Consider the following 20138-nt stretch of genomic DNA (forward strand, 5'->3'; position numbering starts at 1 on the left):
TAAATCGACTATCCTCACATCGTTGTATATCATAGGAAACGACGCGATATTTTGCATACTACGCGATATCCGCTCGATCCAGCAGAAGAGACCGTATTGTGACCGGGGCTCCCTCTCCTTGGCGTTCCGATGAAATAATGTTCGTAATCCGGCGTAAGTTAGCGCGGGCCCCGATGCCCCACGGCGAGGAAGAAGACGTGGGGCCCCACGTGGGGCGTGTACTCGTGAAGGGCCCCATTCGTAAGTGCGCGCTCGCAAACGGCCTAACAATATAAGAGGAACATGACAAAAAGTGAAGAAAGAGAAGGCGACATATAAAATATGATTATCGAAATGTGCTCAAAGTAGGCGAATATCTTATTTCGATGTATTTATTCTCCAGCCGAAAGCAATGTCAATTCAATATTTATTATTAATTATTAATTTATTAAAGTAAAATTAATATATTATTTATAAAATAAATTATTAAAATATAGATAAATAAGAAAAATCATTAATTTAGGAAGAAATTAATATATGTATATAATAAAAAACCTTATTCCCTCTCCATCCCTCCCCCCCTTGCCCTCTTCTTTCTCCCCTCCCTTCCTCCCCTCTCGCTCCCTCCGGCCCCTCCTTCCTTCGGCCGCCCTTCCTCTCTTTCTCTCCTGCCCCCCCCCCTTCTTCCCCTCTCCTCCACCTTCCCCTTCCCCTCTTCTTTCTCCCTCCCTTCCTCCCCTCGTTCCCTGCGCCCCCTCCTTCCTTCGGCCGCCCTTCCTCTCTTTCTCTCCTGCCCCCCCTTCCTCCCCTCTCCTCCCCTCCCCCTTGCCCTCTTCTTTCTCCCCTCCCTTCCTCCCCTCGCTCCCTCCCCCCCTCCTTCCCCTCTCCTCCCCTCCCCCTTGCCCTCTTCTTTCTCCCCTCCCTTCTTCCCCTCTCGCTCCCTCCGCCCCCTCCTTCCTTTCGGCCGCCCTTCCTCTCTTTCTCTCCTTTCCCCCCTTCTTCCCCTCTCCCCTCCCCCTTGCCCTCTTCTTTCTCCCCTCCTCGCCTGCCCTTGCTACCTCCGTCCCCCACTCTGTATATACTTTCGCGTTGAGGGGGTCGGAGATATTAAACGATCTTATGAAACGGAAAGAGCAAGAGGGAACGACTGGCTCAATAAGGGGGAGTCATTCATAAAAACGCGTACCCGCGCGTTGGAAACGAAGGTGTCCCGTAGAGGGGTCTCTATCTCCTGAGGGAGAAGAAGGCATACATACGTGGCAATGCATCACCGGAGTTGCACCCCACGCGGCCCGATATATTAGTCACCGAAGAACGCGCAGCAACCGCCGCGGCCAAATTGAGTCTTTGCCATAAAATAAGCCGTAAAAAGGGGTGGCAGTCATGGGGAAATGCTCGCAGGAGAGAGCGAGAGAAAGAGAGCATAAAATAAGGGAGGGGGCACGAAAGAAATCGCGAAAAGGTCACGAAGCGGGAAAAGAGAGGGGATAGAACGCGCGAGGACATTCAAATTTATGGTAATGCTCGACCGCTCGGACCCGCGGGGTTATCGATCTTGGTGTCTCTTTCTTTCTCCCTCTCTCTCATTGTTACCCCGTCGTTATTATTAATATTATTCCTCTTATCGTTATTCTCGTACTGCGTTCGCTCGGACACACGGAGGATCAATCGCGGATCGAATGAGATTTTACAAAACGAGCGACCGAAAGGATTTCATGAATATTAATGTTACTCTCGCCAGAAATTATTATAAATTATATATATAAATTTTATAAATAAATCGTAATTTATAAATAATAACAAATAATTTATATATAATATATATAATATTTATAAATTTTATTTATAATTAAAAATTTATATAATATATATTATATGTTATAATATAATTTACATTTATAAATTATATATAAATTATTTATATTTTAATTATATATATATATATAAATTAAAATTACAAATAGTGTTACATGATAATCCATATGATATCACTGGTGCGAAAGTTTTGTCTGAAAAAATAAAAACAAAAGTCGCTGATACAAATTTCACATTGTTACGTCGACGGAAGAGTGACGGTGAAAATCTGTCGCTAAATAACACATCTCTCTCTTTGTCCTCGAAACACGCCGGTATTCCGATGTTTATATTCTCACGCGTTTCTCGAATCGAAACAATTTGGCGGCAGATTTGCTCGCGGTGAATTTATACGTACGTTGCACATAGCCGCGTGAGATCCCATATTTCTTGTCAAATGATATAGCACCGTTGTTATATGGCCGAGTCATGTAAACTTCGCTCGCTTGCATCTGCCCCATCGGCGCCGCGTGGTAATACGACTCAAGTGGAATACACCGATGGTACTCGCGAGAGGGAGAACGCAACCGAGGGAGGAAGAAGAGTGATGAGGAGAGAAAGAGAGAGCGAAAATAAAAGAAAGAGAACCGACACGTTATGACTTTATGGCGTTATATCCTGTCACGAAAATTGGTGGTCCTAATCCTTTGTCTTATACCGTTGCGGCCGCCGCGAGAAGATGAGTTTTTGTTGCCCAATTTATGGTTGTTAGGATTTTTTAACATACGGCAATATAGCCGTGCACACGAGGGCGATCGTAGTATTATGAGCTAAGAAAAAAAAGCTGTTTATCACGCAACGTGATGACTGAACCGGTGGAGGATCATCTGCGTACGAGGGAATTAAGAAACTTACCGTAATTCCTTGATGCATCTGCTCAAATATACTTTTTCAATTATTGTATATGTAATAGAATGTACATTTTGAAATACAAGGTTTTAATTGACTACTCCTAAAAATCTTTTTATTTTTAATTGTGCAACAAAATGCTTCGGACGAATACTTTTCAAGGTCATTTAAAGTCTTTTTTTTTAATGGAACTGTAATTTTTTAATATAAATCAATTCCTCCCAATTTACAGCGTGAAAAATTATAAGGCTGCGATGGCTAAAAAATTATGAAATTTTTCCCCCCTTCTAATCAAATAATTTTTGTCCAAAGAATTTTGTTGTACAATTAAAAATAAAAAAATGTTTGCGGGTGGTCAATTAAAATCTTGTTTATATAATTCAAAATGTACATTCAATTATTAAGAAAAAAAATATAAAAGTTATATATCTATGAAAAATTCCTCATGTTTTTTTTCTTTCCTATAAAAAAGAATAAATGACGTCAATTATTTTTGCATACATAAGAAAGTATCTAGATCCGTGGAAGGAGTCTCTCACGCTATTTCAGAATTTTACATCACTCTCGTTGCTCGAATTTTAATCCTCGATGGCCGTGCGTGCCGCAAGTGCGTGTCTGTTGCCAGCAGACCGGAAGGACGCGGGTCAGGTGAGAGCGTCGTCTCCCTCGGCGAGTCTGGGGAGTCTGGGTGGTCTCGTTTTAAGGTTCGAGGATTTTTATTATAAGCAAAAACAAACCGCCTTTTTATACTCCAGGCTTTTTTAATGCTTAATCGATCGATACGTTTCATCGCGCCACCCTTTTTTTATTCAAATAAAGAATCGCTACGCGGCTGCCACGTGCGATTTATGACAGCTGTCAAACGGACACCGATTTTAGAGTAACGTGGATATATATATATATATATATATATGTGTGTGTGTGTGTGTGTGTGTGTGTGTGTGTGTGTGTGTGTGCGTGTGCGTGTGTGCGTGTGCGTGTGTGCGTGTGTGTGTGCGCGTATATATGTATATATGTATATATGTATGTATATCGGAACTTATTCCAATATTTATCGTCCCCTTCCTGGTTCCCTGAAAACTTTAACCGGCTGCAAACTACCGAGTAAAGTTTACCCTCTCTCCGGAGGAAGAGGGATAGAGAGTAGCGCGATTCATTGTCCCTCCCTCTTTCTGCGCCCGCCCGGAGAACCATGTATTTTCATTGAAACTCCTCCACCCACCCCGCGAAAGTACCATTGTTCGAATATTCAAAACGGAGACGTCCATTGTGGTACGTTAGAATAGGCACAATGTGGATCCTGTGTTGCGGGCTTTTGCGCGCGTGCTGCGACTTACAACTCGTCGTCCGTGACTTTTCTCTTTTTTCAAATCCGCACGATGCCGAAAATAAAGGCCCGGGTGGGATTTCGCAAACAGGTTGCGCGCATTGTTGCGATACACAACGCGGTCGAATTTTTTGAACGGTGTCGATCGTCCCACGAATTGATGCCTGTCGATCTCTCCTTGTACGGAATGCGTCAAGACTGAGGACGATTTATCGAGTCAGGGAATGTCGAAACCTGGGTTTCTCTTTGGATCTCGACGTGGTCTCTTTATTCACAAAAATTCGCAAATAGCCGGAGGAAAGTAACGCTGCGATTGAATAACGTGTTGTTATAATTGAGGTAGAAGAAAAGTATGATGCGTGGAACAGAATAATCTTCCTTTTAATGTAATACTTGAATTTATAATGCGATAGACAATAATATTAATAAAATAATAATAATAATAATAATAATAATAATAATAATAATAATAGCAATAATATTGTCGAAATATTTTTTTTAATAATAATAGCAATAATAATAATAATAATAATAATAATAATAATAATAATAATAATAATTATATATATATATTCTGTTTATATTCACATTCAGAGCTATGTACAGTTTAGTTACTTTACAATCGAAGTACGAACAAGCGAATGAAACTTGGTAGTCCTATATATAGTATACCTGTATCTCATTATACCTGTACTATATTCACAACAAATAGATTCTCTCACGAGGGTGCGACAATGTACACAAAACGTGCATTTTATATATATATATATATATATATGTATATATTTATATGTAATATATTTATATTTTTATTTACCCTTCGCCATTGTTAATTATCATTCGCGCAAAGTGGTACACTCGACCCTCGTTTTCTCCGACTCTCTCACTCTGTCTCTCATTCTTTCTTCACTATTGATTATAATATTTACAGAAAAAAACATTATCGTATCTATATAATTATACTATGATATACGTGTGTCAGCAAATGCACGAGCACCGAACGTCCTCGTCAAAGTATACCGCGAACGCCTTGTATAAGTGTGTGTGTGTGTGTGTGTGTGTATGTGTGTGTGTATGTTGTTTCCCCTTCTTCTTGTCTTCTTTTTTTTACTTTCCCCTCCACATCGAATTCTCTCTCCCGTTTTATCACAGATAAATAAATGTATTCTTTACAAAACAATGTACAATGTTCCATTCGATGCATCCTCGACCGTGACTCTCTTTCTTTCTCTCTTGTTTACATTTACGCGCCAAGGTACAAAATAATAAACTTCTTTCTTTTTCTTTCTCCCGTTTTTTTATTCTTTTGCTTTTTTATTCTTCTCCGAAACGCGACAGCAAACTCCTCGAAAAAACGAACGTAATATAAAAAAAGGTATCAACAATTTCAAGCACCGTGCACGTCGCATTTCGATCTCTCTCTTAATTTACGCTATACGCATTCGCGATGTGACTCGTGTTATATTATATATATATTTTGTACAACTTCTCGAAAACTATTATAAAAAAAAACCTTCTCCGTCCCCCTTAAAAGTAAAAAAAGAGAAAACATTTACACGTTAATTCGCGACTAATTAAGCAACAAGAACTTAAAATTGTTCTTAAAAAGAAATTAATAACTGCAAGAAAGATGCAATATAAAATATAGCATTAAACAACAATCGTAAAATATCTATGTAAGGGTGAAAGAAATATATAGTGTTGTACGATCCTCTACTTTGACTCTTGAGATGCGCGAGTGCACGGTTGAGTCGCGCGAAAAGGGACGAATTTGATCCTTAATTATCTCATCTCTCTCTTTCATCGGCTGATAATTAACATGCATAAGTGTGTCACGTCACATGCAGATTCCACTCGTACGATCCACCCATATACTTATAATGTAGCGATATATACTCTCTCTTTCTCTCTGCAAGATCCTCAATAGTCTAGTAAAATTAAACTTTGACTTCAACAAAATTATAATCAAGCTGAATTTTTGTGGAGACGTTTATTTCGATGTTCTAATAAAAAGTACTCTTAATTTCAGCCAGGGCGTTTTTTATGGGGGGTAAATTGTAGTTTTTTGCCATTATCTCGAAAAGTATCAATTTTTCGAGAAAAATAGTTATTACCAAAATTGTAGCTCATAAAATTCCCTACAAAAACGGTGTGTATACTTTTTTCGTGGAATTAATCGTTTCAAAGATATAGAGCGAATTAAGTCTAAAAGAAAACGTTCACATTACTATAGTATTATGTGTGACTAATTGTGCAGAAAAATTATATTAGAAATATTGCAACTTTGCCGCGCGTTTTACTTAAAAACGATTAGTTGTACGAAAAAAAGTACAAAAACTTTTTTTATAAAAAATTTTGAATTACAAGTTGGATAATAATAATTTTTCTCGAAAAATTGATAGTTTTCGAGATAATGGCAAAAGAACTAAAATTTACCTCCTTTTACCCTCCATAAAAAACGTCTTAGCTAAAATTAAGGATACTTTTCAGGATTTTATTAAAACATCGAAATAAAGATCTCCACAAAAATTCAGCTTGATTATAATTGTTTTGAAGTTTCGCTCTTTTCAAGTTTAATTTACTGGACTACGAGACGCGGATAAAATTTCCTGATGTGGTAGATACAGCCTTAAGATCTACGGCCTAAAGATACTTGCGCGTGTCATCGTGTGTGTAATGCGTAGGTGTATTATTTATCATTCCGTCTCTCTATATATGCGGGTATTCGGGTAGGTATATGTTAATATTTCATTCGGATAATTGAAGGAGTTAGTGGTAAGTTTAACGATAGAGTAGAGCTTTGTAATGTATATAATCTGTCTTTCCTTTTTATTTATTTATTTATTTATTCTTTGCCTTAAGCCTACAACAGGTAGATCAACTTCCTCCTTTTTTTCTCTTTCGACGATATCGCGCAACTATAATGTGATAGAAACTCCGTCGAAATCTCTTGGCTGAATTATGAGGGATTTCGTGATGCGACGATCGTTTTAAGAAATATATATACTGTTAGATGCAACTTCGTAATGAGAAAAAAGTGCTACTTTGCACGTTGCCCGTGTGAAAAAATGCATTATTTCCGCGAAACGATCCGCCTTTCCATCAAAGATGTATATATGTATATCCTTTATTTACAGAATCGACAACTCCAAGAATTCGTCTTCGTAGAAGACGCTGAAACATTAATTAAAAAAAAAAATAAAAATTTGTAATTATACATGTATCTGGTAAACGCACGTGTGTATGTGTGTGCGTGCGAATATGTGAAAAAACGATGCACCAATAAACGTCGAGGATGATCGCGGAAAGGTCGTTCGTTGACCAGCCGACCTGATTGACTTGACGGAAGTGTCGTCATTGCTTTCTTAAAATAGATCAGTGGAAATGTCACTGATTAAAACAGATGTGACAAGATTTTAAGTAGCAACAAGAATAGAAAATATAATATTAATAAGATAGTGACAAAGATTTGATCTTAGATAGTCCTTTGAAGGTCACATGAAGGTCACCTTCAATTTCCTTCATGGAACTACTATTTCAATGCATATTCCTGTAGCTTATTTTGAGAACTTTTCAAAGCACTGTAATAAAATATTTTTTTCTTAAGTACTTTTTGAGTTATTAAGGTTTGAAGTTAAACAAATTTCTGACATAAATTGTAAAATATTCAGTTTTCGGTAATCCTTACCTTAATAATTGTTCTTAAAAGCAACTATTATTTGTCTCAATGTCAGTGAAATGTCACCTCTATTTGTGGCTGAATAAACAATAAGGCACTGATTCCATTTAAGAAAGCACATTCCTCCCCCGGATTCCTTAACCTCTCGTCAACCAGATCAGTCGGCCGGTACCGATCGAAAGTATGGCGGCGCTTCTGCTCTCGCAGCAAAGAGGGAAGAGATCTCTCGCACGTCGGACTCTCTCTCTTAAATCCGACGCGCGTATCCCTATACTTTCTTCTTACCCGGCTGCGGTGTCGCTTCGCCGTACGTAGCCGTGCGTAAGCAGGCACTTTGACGTAATTCTCCTAATTCCTAAATCTCCTCTAAGCCGCTTCCTCCCTCGCCAGGCGCGCTTCTGTATCCTCCGTTCCTCTCCCGTCTTCCGCTGCTCTCCCTCGTATGTCTTTTCCTAGTCGCGCGTTTCCAGAGAGGTCGGGGAACGAGATTTATGTATCTCGAAGAGTCGAGCACCTTCCTTCCTTCCTTCCTGTGTGAATGTGTGTGTACATGTATGTGTCTATACTCGCTTCGCGCTTCTTTCTCTCTCGCGAGGTCGAGAGACGCTAATAAATCCCCCGAGACTATACTCTACTCTCTCGGGAGCGCGTGTATTTACAGTCCGGCCGCGGAACTTCCTCGCAGGACCCTTTTCCTCAACGGCGCCGCTTTATCCTGCAACAGAGAAATGGAAATGGTCTTAGAGAGATCGGCGCCGCCATGATTCTTCTCCTTTCCTCTTCTCCCGTAAAGTTCACGGCTAGGAAAATTCGCGTTGCTACCTGGTTATACCATAGACTTAATATTACCTAGTATAGACTTAATAGTAGCGACAGAACATGATCTTCATGGACTCAATTTTTATGACTTTGAGACTAACCGCCATATTGTTAGACTAAAATAGTGGCATTCTTCCCGCGATTCGGGCAATTTGTGGCAGCACAATACGCCCTCGCACTCATTTTACTTGTTATACAATAAATTGTTTGTAAAAAGTTAGTGGATTCGCGTGCTCAACTCATCACCTAACTTGTCACAATACACAACATGCGTCTGAATAGGTTATGTCACTGTGCATATGTTTCGGGTAAGAACATGGCGGCTATGACATGCGCAATGAAAATCAGACCCCAAAATAAATACGAAGTGTCGCTACTATTAATGTCTATACTATGGTTATACCCTGGTTATCGTAAGGGATACGTTTATCGCCATTTTGGAGCAACTCTGATACTTTCGAATCGAGCAATCGTGCTTTACACATTTTACGGTATCAGCTGTCTTTCAACTTTGTCATGAGAACCAATAGTTAAGGTTTATTATATCGAGTGCGTAATTGCGATCTGTTTGAAAAGAGAGAAGAAGGAACGGGTGGTTTTTCCAGGTGCTGACGTATGAACCGACAAGGCGACAATCGCGATTTGCGATAATTAGTCGTTCAATGAGCGAATAACTGGCTTAAGTGGTCGCAATATCCGCAAAAATGCCGCGGTTATTCGTACACTCGTGTGACCTATTACGAATAATAGTCGTGTGAACTATTAATAGTACACGCGTTTACCTTCATAAGGGATCGGTAAATCGCGTGCCTATTGATCGATACTCAATTATTTCGCGCTTTTAATTAATATGTAAAAATTAAAATAATATATAAATTAAGAAATAAAAATTATCGAAAAAAATATTTGATAAAATTTTATTTCAGCTAGAAGATAATTATATAAAAATAAAAAATAAATTTCGGAAAAAAGTAAAAAATTTTATAAGAATAGATATATATATTAATTTATTTTAATTTTATTTTATGAAGAATATAATTATTGATGAGAGAGGAATAGGCATTAAAATAAGTTAAAAGAATTCATTAAAAGAAAACTTTGAATTTTTTTAAATATAATATAACAAGATAGAAGATGGAAAAGGGAAAAATATACATATATGTTTCATCTATAATAATATTGTTGATATCCGAATACTTTCGACTGAGAGGATTTTACGAATAATTTCTAGTTATTTACCTGGATTTTTAAGTTTACATTAAATACATATAAAACGTTATAGTTGACAGAAAAAATATAATAATAGTACATATTGTCTAACGGTGACCTCAAATACATCAAAATATAGTACTCGATATAATATTTAAAAAATCCAAATACTGCAATTTTAATATTAGGGTATCTGGATAATATCCATATGGGAATTTGGATAAGAAGTCACCGAAGGTATCCTAGTACTCGAGATAACCTTGTTCATATCGATAGCACTAATTTGACTGGACTTGGATCCGCCATCGGGAAACCTGCTCATTACTTAGTATTGCTACTATTCTCGTGGCTCCCCATAATTGGTAATTCGTGACAACGATTGTGTCAGTGTTAATAAACGATATGCGCCGCACGTGTGCGAGATAAAATGCGATCGTTATGCAAAACACGCTACTCACCCGGCTATTATCGTAACGGGGCACTTATATGCGGCCATTTAATGCGCCCGTAACCGTTCGCGACAATTGTCAACTATCTCCGCGTGACGTATTTCTAGATTGACACGCGATTGATTGCGTAACGAGGAGGATTTTAATGATGGCAAATCCCGGCGTTAGTTAGTTCGAGAGAGATCCATCAGACTTTAATCTCCGAGAGCGCGTAAGAGAGTCTTCGCGCGCCAAGATTTGCGCAAGAATTTTTATCATTAATCGCGATCGCGCGCAGATTGATGATTTTCGCATTTCAAATTGATGAAGTCGGCTCAAGGCGATCGAAATTCCTAGATAACTGGCCATTAACCGGGCTCCAGTGATGGATCGACATTTATATATCGATACTCGATTAGTGTAGCTCTTCCGGTGGACGCGAGTCCGTTATACAATATGCCAATACGATCACTGTATGATCGATATACATTGCTTTTATCGTACTATATGTATGTGAGTATTGCGCAAAATAAACATTTGTCATATTGATCGCAATCGAAACTTCATCGAGACTAATTGCCCTCTTACATGTTGACTCTGACAATTCTTTCGAAGACAATGCTTTGTTCACTTTCACTTTCCACGTGTTTAGAACGTTCACAATCGAAGGACGGTGTCCTTACAAAGATACGGATACTCAAATTGTTAATGTATTTATTTACTATTTATTAATTATTATTAATTTTTTTTTAATATAGAAATTATTATTTTAATCTTAAATGCGCAAATTGAAGAGTTGAATGGATTTCAGGACTTTTTGCAATTGATTTATTTTTGAAAGAAGGATGAATTTTGTGATATTAATTAGCGATATCTTCAAATTAATCGTGTTTCAATAATATTTACAATAATTATACAGTTAATACATGATGAGATTTTTATATGGCGCACAATAAGTCTTTCTGGCAATACATAATTTTCATCTTTTCAATGTATGGGTACGGAAGTATGAATTGGCGATCATTTTCAAATACGAAGACCTTTTATATTTTGTTTTTAATGAAGAAAAGTTCCGACACATTTTTAACATATAAAATTGCTTTAAAGATCTATTCATTAATCAAAGAATTATCAGAATTAAAAAGTGATGTCTAAAATGGCCCTTTTGATCAAAAAATTTTGAATCGAATGAGGTACCATTGAAAAGATTTTCAAAAGTAGATTATTATTTGTAAATAAAACTATTTGTAAACTATTATGATATATAAATTTCGACATATCGTGGATCAAAATTCCAATTAAATTACCTAATTTGTTAAACAATAAACATGTTTTTTAATAAAATAAAATATTGCAGTTATTCTTATATCATAATATATGTAGAATAATAAAAAACAATATCAATAATAATAACATTTTTAAAAATATTATTATTTTTGTTATAGATAAATACAAGTATTTCATTGGTTCATTATTATTGAAAAAAAAATTTTGTTAGATTAACAAAAATTCTGTTCGAAAATGGACGAAACGGAATTCTGGTTGAATCTACCAGAATTCCTTTTAATACAACAAATATCTTGTTTGCACCAACAAACTGATTTGTTGTACAAACAAGATGCTTGTTGCATTAAAAGAAATTCTGGTAGATGCTTGTTGCATTAAAAGGAATTCTGGTAGATTCAACCAGTAATTCCGTTTCGTCCATTTTCGAACAGAATTTTTGTTAATCCAACAAAATTTTTTTTCCAGTGATACAAATGATGTAAATTATTGTGATGCAATAATCAACAATAACGATAATGTAAATTCTTGTCAAAAAATTGTATTTCTTGAATGAACAGAAGTTGCATAAGAATATGATAGTGCAAATTTTCTTATTACCAACTAACTTCAATGAATTTTAGTTATAAAAAAATCAACTTTGATTATTTTATTGATCCAAAACGATTTATAATAAAAATATATATATATATATATATATATATATATATTTGTAAATAATAAAGAAATAGTTTTAATCCGATATCTTTTTCATATTTCTTAAATTCTTCTAAAAAAAGGAGAATTTTCTAAGCGTCACTCTTTTGATATACGTTTTAAAATTCGATCAACTATTGCCTCTGCGAATATATTTGAAAATCCTGTACTTCGAGTTGTCTATTCAGCATCTATTCTGTCGTGCCCGTCTCTCCCTGTTCCTTTTTGCTCTTTCGTTCGCCGAACCGCGAAATGACATCCGCGCTTTCCTGTCGGTCCGGATGACAAATGTCGCGCGATTATGCGGCAAGTCGTTTCGAAAGTTTCTGCAGTGACATCTGGATGTTACATGCACGCGCGCGTTCGGCCACCGCCGCGACAAGCGATAAACATTTATGCGATTATCATTTATACGCTGCGGCTAAAGAGTCGCGTCCCCGTTTCTACTCTTCGTCGTTGCAAAACACTCGAAGCGATCTATCTGGATGATAAAAAAAAGTTTTGCTTTTATCGATAATTATTATCGCAATGCGTAGAGAAGGAGAGAGAATATGATTAGTAATTGATTAGTACTCGATTATTAACTCCCGAGCAAATTATTTCGTTTTGACGAGAAATCTTTTGAAAAATTCTTATCTTAAACAGAACAAAAGAAAGAAAGGAAGAGCAAAATTTAATTCGCACTTGTTTTGCTTTTTAAAATAAATAATCGAATAATCGAAATAAAAGAGAAAAATAATAATTAAAATGCCTTTTCTTGTTGGAAACGCAAAACTGCTTTTGTACCTGTTGATTTTTTCCACTGATTGATTCTCTATAGAAACCTGTTTATCCGTTCACATTTCTAACGGTCCAAAAGTTATGAAACAGCATTTCACGGTAAAATCATTAAGTATTCAAACATCATCTGTGAGTAAACACCTTATACCACATACATACAAATTGTCTCTCTACAATTTACAAACCAGCAAATCAATTACAGTTGCATCTCTTCAAATAATCTCCCTTCCCTCCTCCTTCTTTTTCTTTTTTTCTCTTATGGATACAACGGATTACGATTTTAGAATAGCATTAATTTTCAATCGGATAAATTGACCATTTATTTACAATTACGAAAGCTAATGATCGCACCAATTATAGGAATTCCTGAAAGGAAAATAATCCTAGTGGAAAAACATTTGGAGAATTTTTTCTATAGGAAGGGAAAAGGTATAATTTTATAATTCAAAATATTAATTTTCTCCGTGACAAGGTAAATGTGTATGTCAAAAAAGATTTCCGTTGGGCTTTTAATTTTTATATTTTTTATTTTTTGTTTTTTTTTTTTAACTTTTTGATTAAAAATTTTTTGTTACCTTATCATTTTTTATATTTAATGTGCAAGTAAATTCCAATATTAAAAGAAAGATCAAATTCTTAATTTTTTAATTTAGAGAGAGGTGACAAGTTTATATGTGTTACATCGTAATTTAACGATTCGCGGAAAAGATTGGCATGAAAATCTCACATTGTCGATCGTGACAAACGTAAAAATCCTGGTGTGAACAAGGGCAGGTTTTCTCTCCCTTTCAAAAATCGACAGAGCGATAACGCGAATTTTATTGCCGCAAATATCAGCGCGGAACAAGCGAAGCTGTGCTCCTGTAAAATGGCAACGTGCCACCGTGCGTAATATTATTATTATTATTATTATTATTATATCGCTGCTTTCGCGTGGCCGGATAATGCTCGCATAATAAATGCAGAAGACAGACCGGCATGAAATTATAAACATCAAACAATCATTAATTCAAATGAAAGCACCGGGTTGCGGGAATTTTAATAATAACTCAGGCTGTGATAGCCTCCCCCTTCCCTCCCCCACGTCTCTTCCCTGCCTTACATTACGCGTTTTTAAATTCCGCTCGCGTATATCGACGCGAATTATAATTTCCTCGGGAAATTATAATAACAACGCGCGTGTGTATACGCGTTTTCATAATGATTTAATTATAACGTGACCGAGAAAGAGGAAGAGAGAAAGAGAGAGATATATATAAGGGGGTATGTTTATTTTATAACTTTATTAATAATACCGTTAAACACACATACACACGTATACGAGAGAGATGTATATAGTATCGCGATTTACACGATAACACTTAAGGGTATAAGCGACAACGAGCTGTCCGAGGAGATCTTTTTATACGAGGGCGATCATCATATCGAAACGCGTCGTTTTTTTTAATAAGCCGAGATACTATCTCTCGCCGTATCTGTCTGGTTTCAAAATTAACATATCAATTTATTTTCAGAGGAGAGAGAAAGAGTTGCCATTTTATTTCCAATCCCAATCAATAACATTTGCATCGAAGTGGAGATTCGCACGAAATCACGCGAAGAAGATTAGACATTCTATTAGTCTATGTATTTCCCACGGTATTTCCATGATGCATTGCGTGATTTGAAATGCTTATGGTGATATATTGATATGTTAGTTGCATTGTAAAAAAATAAATAATTGAAATTGGAAAATACAACACTATTTTATTAACTAATTTATTCATATGTCCTACTTACTAATATTTCCATTTCTTATTATATTGACTATAACATAACCTAACTTGTCAACTCGAATCACAGTCGCGCAGGCGCGCATCGCAGAGCATCATGGGTAACTGTGGGAGACGTCCTAACCTTTTTATATATAAACTTTAGGGTCGAGAAGGTGACGATGCACGGTCCCAGATTAGCATTTCGCGTCCTGGCATTTGGGAACGTAAATACAGGGAGAGGAGGAGAAAGGCTACCGTTTTCGCACGCTGAGGCTACTACTGTACGTGATAAACACTAGAGATGAGAATATAGAGGTCGAGGACAAAGAAGGACGCGAAGGGAAGGAAGGAGATGTCGATCTGACCAAAACCTGACCAAAACCAACGACGGAGAACCGACCGGGAATTCCAGAAACGCGCGCGTTTCTCAAAGAGTTCACCGGCGACGCGACGCTTCCTTCGCGATATAGCAAGAGAAAGAAGGAGAAAAGGGTGGGAGAGAAAGGAAACCGCGGCGACGTGTTCGAGGATTTATTAAGGAGACACCTGAATCTCTTCCCGTTCGGAATCTCGAAACCGTTAAAAAGATCACCTATCCTCTTTCGCCTCCGTGTGGCAAGGATGTGCCCGGTGGTCGCGAATTTTAATGTAAATACCGTGAGATCGTATAAAATATCGTTTAGCTTAGGAAAGCGACGATCCTTGGAAGAACCTAGCCCCTCCACATCCTAATAACGATTAAACATCCTCGCGCTAATTGGCAATTACAGGGCACGGGTGCCTTGACAGAGCTTTGCTTCTTGCTCTTTTCATACTCTCCCTTCTCTCTCTTTCACTCTGCGAAGGAGCAAAGATCGGGTTTATCCCTGACGGTGGGTCCTACAAAAAACGTTGCGTCTCGCGCGACTCACACTTTCGTCTACCTGTCCCTCTGTGTGCGCGAAAAGCGAAGAGGCAGAAGACTCGAGGATGGTCACCGGATGGAGAAGGTGTCGGGACCCTTCAGAAAGAGAGAAAGAGGGACGGTGGCAGCATTATAAGCGCGTTTGGTATACACACGAACGAAAAAGAGAAGTGATGGGGGTGGAGAAGGAAAGGGGACGAGGTGACGACAGCGAAAACTAGTTTATTTGGAACGCGGCTATAAATTAGGATCAGATCGCCGCGAGATAAGGGAGTACTGGCTAACACCCGGTTCCCTCTGAAAAGACGACCTTCCTCCGCTCCCTCGCCTCCCTTTATCCTTCATCCTGGTCCTTTTACCTCGCGTCGTCAACGTCTCGTGGCATCCTACAAAGACAACGAATGACGACGAACGTTTTTCGCAGCTTCGATTTTGCTCTCTTCGTCTCTGCGATTCTCTCGAATTTTTTGTATGATCTTGTTTCGCCTCTTCAGGCGATATTTCAGAATAATTTTTTTCATATTATTGCGCCCTAAAAAGTACTTTCTTAATTTTTCCTTCAATTTTTTATCGTGGAAATTATTTTTCAACAGAGATTCAAATTTAAATATTTATATACAGAGTGAGTTATTTTAATGTCTTGCCCTAAATAGCTTTTTCTATGCTTTTTACATAAAAAAGAATTTTGAAATATTATTAATTTTGAATCCCCATCAAACGCAGAGAGAAAAAATGTCCTTTCGCTCCAAGTGCTGTCGAATTGACGCCGGTTGAAAACCGGAAAGTATATTTTCGCAGGAAGAGAGACTCCGGGGGATTCCCTTACGATTTCGACGAATCAGATAACCTTCAAAAGAACTCGCGCTCGTACCGCGAGAAAAGCGTTACGGATACGGGGAGGATTCGCCGAGAAGAATGAAAGAACGAACGAGACCGAGGAGGGTAAAGCCCTGGAGATGAATCCCGCGAATCGTTTGTAAGGAAACGAGCGAACAGCCGTTCCGACCCTCCCTTTATTCACGGCCGCGAATGAGAGGACGAAGACTCCGGCGGAGTCTTTCCCGGAGATGCTTTAACGATCGCCTTCTTCTCGACTAACCGCTTCCCTATCTTTCCGTCGACCTCCTATCGACCATTTCATTCACGAATCCTCCCTCGAATGAATTAACGAGATTTTCGTACAATTTATACGCGCGTAAATCGTTCGTCCGATATGCAACATATAATGTAATTTTAGATAGAATTTACAACGCGGTCAGCGTTGATACTTCTTTACGACGCTCGGAGGTGTCCATCTCAAGCTTAAAGAGACCTAAACACGAGACCGAACCCTCCGAAGTCGTCCGTTCGGTCACCAACGCGACAGGTTGAGGTGTGTCCGAGTATATATTTCCAACACACATATGAGCGCGCACACATACATACATAAAAAGCTACGGACGACCTACGGTGTGGTAAGAGAAAGACGCGGTTAGCCAGTGGTGATTCCATTCACTGATTGAAATCTCTGTCCATTTGTCACTGTCAAGGAGGTGGCGATAGCCTCTTTCTCCTTATTTCCCTCTCTCTCTCTCTCTCTCTCTCTTTCTCTCTCTTCAGCCTCTCGACTGTGGGCTACCCACACGCGCTGCTCCGATGCGCGATACCATTATTATTTCAACTCGAGTCGCCCAGCTTAACGACACGCCAATCGACACGCCGGATATTAATTTCTTATCGATTGTTCCCGAGGTGTCCACGCGCGAGTTTGGCACCAACCGAGTTCAACAACAGTTCTCGCGCAAGCAAGAATCCTTATATCGATTTTCGTGCCGATAAGCCGGACCCGGTCATGTACCGTTGCTTCGGACAACTTGCCCCTTTTTTCCGTCCATTCCCATCTCCTTCTTTTTTTTCTCTCCGCTCATCTCCGTCGGAGATTTTTTTTTCCTTTTACAGTCGCGAAAGTAAATTACGAAAATAACTCATCGTGACGTTAACGTGGCTTTAATGTATGAACCGACCCAGGATTTTTGCATCGATCTTTCTGTAGGAAGTTCGAAATCTTTCGACGCGTGTAAAAACGAAAAAGAAAAGAAAATAATAAAACTGCGGAACTTACCTCAAGAAAGACTATGTCGCGTTCTGGACCTTCGCTGCCAGCTCTCTTAAACCGGCGACACGTAGCCGTTACCCATTGATTGCGAGCTGAAACACAAGTAAGAGACGCGCGTACTTTCTAATTCTTCCTTATAGTTTTCAAGGAGAGAAAACATTTTCTGTTTATTTTGTACATCAAATAAAAATTTACTCGCGATTTATCATACAAATACTCTGACAATATTAACGACAAAATTATATCCGACATTGGACCTAGGTATTCTCTCCGCTCACCTTTTGTAAAACGGTTTGAACGCGGTGCTGGCCTCCGTGGGCGGCAAACTGGCAGTGGTTTGATGCTGATGGAGAATGGAATTCTGTCCGACCGGCGAGCTCTGCAGCCGAGAGCTGAAGGACGACGCGCTACTGGCCGAGCCCGAACTCGTCGACAGATAACCCCCGCCGCCGGGATGAATCGCCGCGCCATAGGGATTGTTGGGATTGCCGTTAGTCGCGGCTCCGGTCGCGTTGCCACCAGGACAGTAACCACCCGGAGGGCCCTGGATTACTCCGTTCGGCGTGGCCACCTTCATGTTGGGCGGCGTCTGAGGTGGAGTGTCCGTGCCAACCTCGGGAAACCCCGCCGCAGCTGCCGCCGAGGAGGACGCGCTCGAGCTGGAGCCCGACGACGAGTTGGGATTGTAATGGAGCTGACTGCCGGACGAGGACGAGAGCAGACCGCCGTATCTCGCGGTCATGCCTGTGAAGGGCGCCGTCGCCGCCGCCGACGGGCTCATCCCGGCCGAGGAGGGTAGAGCGAACGAGCTCCCCAAGTTGCCGCCACCTCCGGCGCCACCTCCGGCACCGCCGCCTCCACCCACCATGCTTGCCGTACCGAGCCACGAATGTCGCGTGTCAGTCTGGATCATATCTTGACGAGGCATGTGATATTGGTTCTGTTGCGGGTAGTGCTGCTGATGATGCTGATGATGATACTGCTGATGATGGGGATGCGAGGGCGGCGGCGGTGTCTTGCACGCCGCCGTGTCGGCTAAGGACCAGATTTTTGGTTTCGTTGCCGGGATAGGCACGCCGCCCGCGCTACAGTCCGGTTTGATGTTTTCATCCTTTAAATGATCCTCGCCGCCGAAGCCTTGATGGTGATGGTGGTGATGTTGCATCGCGTGATGAAACGGATGCTCGTTCCGTCGACGATCGTCCTCAAGTTCCAGGTCGTCTTCATCATCGAGATCCTTATCGTGCTGCAGGAGCTCTGCTTTCACATGCCTCATCGGCTCTGGAAACGATATCAAGGGGAAATTATTTGTAGACTTATCAACTGAACGTATCTGTGGATTCGGCGAAACGTCAACAAAATAAATACGAGATGTTCCAGCACGAAAGAAATACATCAAATTGAAAAATTTTGTGGTACAAAACCAATCGTTATAAAACTTGACGTGGACATAGTATGAGGTAAAATATGAAGAAATCTAATCAAAATTGAATGGCAAATGGACATCGACGATGACGAGGAAAACAGAAGGGGATAAAACCCTGCTAATCACCATGCACGCATTCATTTTATAAAGTTTTATCAACTAGGCACACTTCCCATTTATGTAGCCAGCGAAGCTGCAGTGTTTGTGAGGGACCATTCATGAATAACGTTATTTTATTATCGAACACATCGGACCCATTTTATGATTTTTTATCAAGACCTACACATTTCGGTTAGATTTCTTCACATTTTACTTCATACCTGTGTAATAATACATGACAATTGATTTTGTACCACAAAATTTTCCCAATTCGATACACTCGTGTGTGCCACGTTTGTCATGGCGAAGACGGTTCGCGAAAATGTATACGCGGAATATAGGCATTAATGGTTTATAATGCTCGAGAACGCAGAACGCAACGTAACGGGATTCCGTCGTCGTGAAGGGTCGTCGAGCGACGCGCGAGAGTGGCGGATATCTCCCTTACGCCCCTATATAGTTAAGCTGTAAGGGATGCTGTGAAAAAAGGGGAAGCGAAGCCTTCAACCACTTTGGGGCGCGAGAGATTTCAGTTTCCCTTCGGGGCAGCCGATGCGGGGAGGATGCGCGGGAGAAAGATGGAGCGTCGTATCCCTCTCTCCTTTTTCTCCCGATCTCCCTGTCCCGTCTCGTCTCTCGGGGCGCTTCACGAATCGTCCCGAGCGTCTGCCAGCCAGCCAGCCAGCCAGCTAGGCAGCTACCGAGCCAAGCCAGCCAGTCAGTCAGGGGTGAGAATTTCATTAAGAGGTTCGAATGTGTCGGCAGAGGGTTTACTTGATGGGTCGTCAAGCGATAATTCCCAAGTTCGAAGGGCGTGCTGCTATATTCTGGAGTGCAAAAGAGAAAGAGAGATAGAGAGAAGAGGAGAGAGGAAAAAAGAGTTTCGGTTTAGGGCGCATGCACGCCCCCTTATAAAGGGAGCCTTATAGGCCAACTAAATAGATACTACCGTCGAG

At 39.7% G+C, this 20138-nt stretch overlaps 1 protein-coding gene across 2 annotated transcripts in view; it reads right to left on the bottom strand.

Annotated features, from left to right (window-relative positions):
* Positions 1 to 4371: 4371 nt before the first annotated feature.
* The window catches only part of LOC114929546 (homeobox protein caupolican), a 59292-nt gene continuing 43525 nt past the window's right edge, over positions 4372 to 20138 (bottom strand). The window contains exons 5-8 of one of the 2 annotated variants that reach the window (XR_003819269.2): positions 17936 to 18938; positions 17664 to 17749; positions 7974 to 8403; positions 4372 to 7183 (exon numbers count right to left, since the gene is read on the bottom strand). Coding sequence is in view for 1 of the 2 variants with exons in the window: in XM_029301120.2 (XP_029156953.1) it covers positions 17710 to 17749; positions 17936 to 18938 (1043 nt within the window). In the remaining variant the exon portion in view is untranslated. Of the gene's footprint in view, positions 8404 to 17663; positions 17750 to 17935; positions 18939 to 20138 lie in introns of both variants that reach the window. The other variant, XM_029301120.2, reaches the window with a different exon arrangement.

Source organism: Nylanderia fulva, unplaced genomic scaffold (assembly GCF_048542155.1).
Source record: "Nylanderia fulva isolate GAGA-0341 unplaced genomic scaffold, ASM4854215v1 Scaffold44, whole genome shotgun sequence".
Taxonomy (NCBI): Eukaryota; Metazoa; Arthropoda; class Insecta; order Hymenoptera; family Formicidae; genus Nylanderia; species Nylanderia fulva.